The sequence below is a fragment of the Nerophis lumbriciformis genome, linkage group LG33 (genome assembly GCF_033978685.3).
Source record: "Nerophis lumbriciformis linkage group LG33, RoL_Nlum_v2.1, whole genome shotgun sequence".
Lineage (NCBI taxonomy): Eukaryota > Metazoa > Chordata > Actinopteri > Syngnathiformes > Syngnathidae > Nerophis > Nerophis lumbriciformis.
In genome coordinates, this window is record NC_084580.2 from 5,175,001 (window position 1) to 5,179,222 (window position 4,222).

Genomic DNA, 4,222 nt, shown 5'->3' on the forward strand with positions numbered 1-4,222 from the left:
TGGTGGATTGTTCCCGCCCAATTATGTGACGTGGGAGCACAATCCACCATTCACGTCACAGCAGAATGGGGGGATATCCACCAAACAACATTCTTATCATCATCAACCCTTGATATTTATGACGTAAAACAAATGCGACAAATATTTGTTTACTTTCAAAATGCCATCCGTATTCGTGTTTGCTGGGATCTTTTTTTCTTTCGCTTTTGTACATGAAGAAGAACACAGACCTTTTTGTTGTCGTTTCTGAAGCGGATCATTGACGCGTGTCCCCTTCGAAATAAATGCACCAGTACAACTGCGACAAGACAGGGTTAGGCAATCTCAACACTCAAGCAAGAACAAAGCACAACGCAGAGGATTCAAACAATTTAAAGACACAGCCACGCTACTGTTCATCATATTATTGTTAGGGGGTTTATTTACCTAATTTGCAAAGAGGATGGGGCATTAATTGGAGGTGAGCCATTATTTCTGAAATTTGAAAACGCATATCACAGTAACAACTTGTTTTTTTTCAAATGCATGAGAAAGTAGAAAGGAAAATGTAGCTCTCGTTGTTGAATACATGGTCAAGTACTTTGCACAGCAACAAGAGAACCAATGTTCAGCCAGCATTGATACCGCTGATGTAGACAACAAACAGTACAACAGCTGAGTAGTGCAAGCAACATTTTAAAATGCAGATATGTAAAGCAGCGGGATGCTGACCTCCTGATACCTAAAATCCAGCCGCAGTACTGCTATTTTGTGGAGTTAAAAAAAACTACATCAGTAGTGTACAACAGTACCTCAACTCACAAGCTTAATTGTGCAACAACACACAATACCGGAAATGTGTCCTGTGAATGTGGTACAATGTGGTTCTTACCATGTTGCCACCCTTTTTAAGTTGTTTGTACAGTTACTGAAACATGACTGTTTCATGTTGTTGTGTCCACAGATATGATTCGGATAATGAGATGGATCCAGAGATCGAAGAAGCTTTCGAGAAGTTCTGTTTAGAATCCGAGAGAAAACGACAGCAATAACACCAAGGCGTCGTCGATGTAAAGAGGACATGAAATCAGTAATTGTTGTGAAGCAAAAAAAAAAAAAAAAAAAAAGACTTATCAGCCTCCATGTATTGTTTAAATTGAAACAAGAAGCATTTTACTAAGTTGTTAATAGCCACAGTTCTGAGTCTGAGACCATTTTTCTCCATTACCCATTGGTTAGAAAAGGAAGTGAATTAATTGGGTACATTTTAAAAAGGTAGATATTTTTCAGTCATGGACGCTCCAATTGTTTGTTTTGTTTCCCAGAAATACCTTTTACTTTTTTGAAGGGCAGAGTGCTGTGAACTTTCTGCTGTGGTGTTTGTTTTTCTCAGTCTCCAAAATGTTCATAATATACACAAACCTCGGCTGACACCTGAAGTTGTTGAAATTGTTTCATCTTGAATGTACGCCACAATCTGTGGGGCAACTCGACTGCATTAGATGTTTTGTTCATCTTAAAAAGAAAATACTGTTTCTTAGCAATCCACAGCCTATATTAAGAAATGTTTTATTGTCTTTACATATTATTTATAGTATTGTTTGCCTGCAATAAGACCTTTATTATGTGAGATGGTTTGTTTTGTGTTCTGAATGAATGAGGTTATTAAGATGAGTATTATTTCAAGGTATTTTTAAAATACATTAGTATTATCAAGTGTATTCTAACCTGTACCTTTTCAGGAAGGTTTTCCACTCACTTCCCAAGAAGAAATGAACCCTCATGGGTCATTTCCTTTCTGATAACATAAGGGAAATGAAGTAAGTATCTTTGATGTATTATTAACTGTAAAATGCTTTACCAGTTAAGCACAATTCAAGAAAGTTGACCATTAGCCTCACTCTCATATAACACCACTTGTTATTTAGTTATTATTTATGGGGGTGTATTCCAGAAAGCAGTTTAAGTGAAAACTCATGATTATGAAAACCTTGAGATGAGGAACATTTAAAGTTAAAGTACCACTGATTAGTCACACACACTGGGTGTGGTGAAATTACCCTCTGCATTTGACCCATCCCCTTGTTCCACCCCCTGGGAGGTGAGAGGAGCAGTGAGCAGCAACGGTGGCCGCGCTCGGGAATCATTTTGGTGATGTAACCCCCAATTTAGTGTTCCGTTCCAGAATTGTTTGTGTAAGTCAAACTCAAAGTCAGTTACCATGGTAACAATATTGTAGCAAATATACACTAAAATTCACTACAGTTTTGAACTGAAAAGAAACTATTCCACTTTTTGTTTCATTGCAGCCATTTGCTAAAATCAAAAAAGTTTAGTTTTTTTCTCATTAATGTACACTCAGCACCCCATCTTGACAGAAAAAAACAAATGTAGATTTTTTTGCAAATTTATTAAAAATGGAAAAATCTCAAAAGACCTCATGTACATAAGTCTGAGACCCTTTGCTCAATATTTTGTTGATGCACCTTTGGCAGCAATTACAGCCTCAAGTCTTTTTGAATACGATGTCACAAGCGTGCCCAATCGTTTTTCAAGCTCCATCAGATTGGATAGGAAGCCATTCTGGAATTTCAACAGCAATTGCCAAATCTGCCACGATCAATATTGTGACGTACCAGGGGCCGCCCAAAACACTCGCATGCCCCGTTTCATGAGGACCAACGAGGGCCACAGCTCATACGTGCACCGTGTCAATTTTTAATTGTCAATTATTATTTTGTTTTTAAATTGAGCCTGTATATGGAGGTTAATTTATGTCTTTATTATGATTTTTTTTTTATACTGAATTTATGTAACTTAAGTTTTTGCGTTTGGATTTTGTGAACTGAATTTTTGTATTATCAAATTATGCTGGCAATTTCATTGAAAAAAAATGTGTTTTAAAATTCAATGTATAAAAATTCAGTGTAAAAAAAAATGTGTGTAGAAATTCAATGTAAAAAAAATAATAATCTGTCGAATTAAGACTAAAGCAATCAATCCAGAAACAGACAATGAGGTGTCATGTTTGAAGTCACATAACGTGTCTTGCAAGACAGCATAAAAAAGGCAGTTAACTGGGCTACCTTGACGCAATACAATATAAAAACACTTCTGACCACCAGTGTGTCACATACACTAGCATCTGCCCACCAGGTGTGACATCATAGCACGTCATGCCCGCTGGATGTTTTCCAATGGTTAGAATCTGCACTTTTGAGTGACATAAGAAGCTCTGCTTCATGCAGACCAGGCATGAACGGAGTCGGGCAAAGTGGGCGGGGCTTGTTTACGGAGCAGCAAGTGTCAGACAGAGGCAGAGTTCTACAGCGAAGTTCTGCAGAACCGTGATATAATATCGAATATGCATACTTGCCAACCCTCCCGATTTCCCGGGAGACTCCCGAATTCCAGTGCCCCTCCCGAAAATCTCCAGGGGCAACCATCCCGAATTTCTCCTGATTTCCACCCGGACAACAATATTGGGGGCGTGCCTTAAAGGCACTGCCTTTAGCGTCCTATCTCACCTGAAAAAGAGACTATTATATATGTCTCCGTTATCCATAGGTTTATCTATAACCAGTGTTGGGACTAACGCGTTACAAAGTAACCCGTTACTGTAACGCCGTTAGTTTCGGCGGTAACTAGTAATCTAACGCGTTATTTTTTATATTCACTAACTCAGTTACCGTTACTACATGATGCGTTACTGCGTTATCTTACGTTACTTTTTATGTAGTATAAAGTGTGTTTTATCGGAGCGCTGCTGTGTCATCGTTCTGATTCTTCTTGTGTCACAAGCCGGAGAAGAGAGAGAGACATGCGTTCTGTGTGTGAGTGTGGGGAGGGAGGAGGGGAGGGGGGCGTGTCTGATCATGGCGGAGCCAGAAGTCGAGTTTGCTAACATGGAGATATTTTCACTACTTTTCTTTTGTCGAGCACAAAGAAAAGAACATTTTAGTTAAATGTAAATTGTGCTTTGGATCAAAGATCCCATCTACTGCCCAAAACAGCAATTCAAATCTGCTGAAACAAGCTACATAAGCAACATGCTTCGACGAAGCTAGTAAAGAGAGACAGAGACTCTGATGCCACTTCACCTCCACCACCACCATTTAAGGATTGACTCTGCCTCTGCCTCATCATTCACCGCTGAAGGTACACACACTCTGTCAATCAATGTTCCCTCTAATTGTTCATGTGTGTGAGCAAACGCAAAAAGTCCCTGAGCATTCAGTGGAGT

The 4,222-nt window shown here is 39.0% G+C and overlaps 1 protein-coding gene across 2 annotated transcripts in view; it reads left to right on the plus strand.

Moving 5' to 3' along the window:
• Positions 1-1,609, plus strand: part of paip1 (poly(A) binding protein interacting protein 1) — a 35,205-nt gene extending 33,596 nt beyond the window's left edge. For both annotated transcript variants that reach the window (XM_061928935.1, XM_061928936.1), the window contains exon 12: positions 944-1,609. In XM_061928935.1, coding sequence (XP_061784919.1) covers positions 944-1,031 — 88 coding nt within the window. In that variant the 3' untranslated portion in view covers positions 1,032-1,609. The remainder of the gene's footprint in view (positions 1-943) is intronic.
• Positions 1,610-4,222: the final 2,613 nt, after the last annotated feature.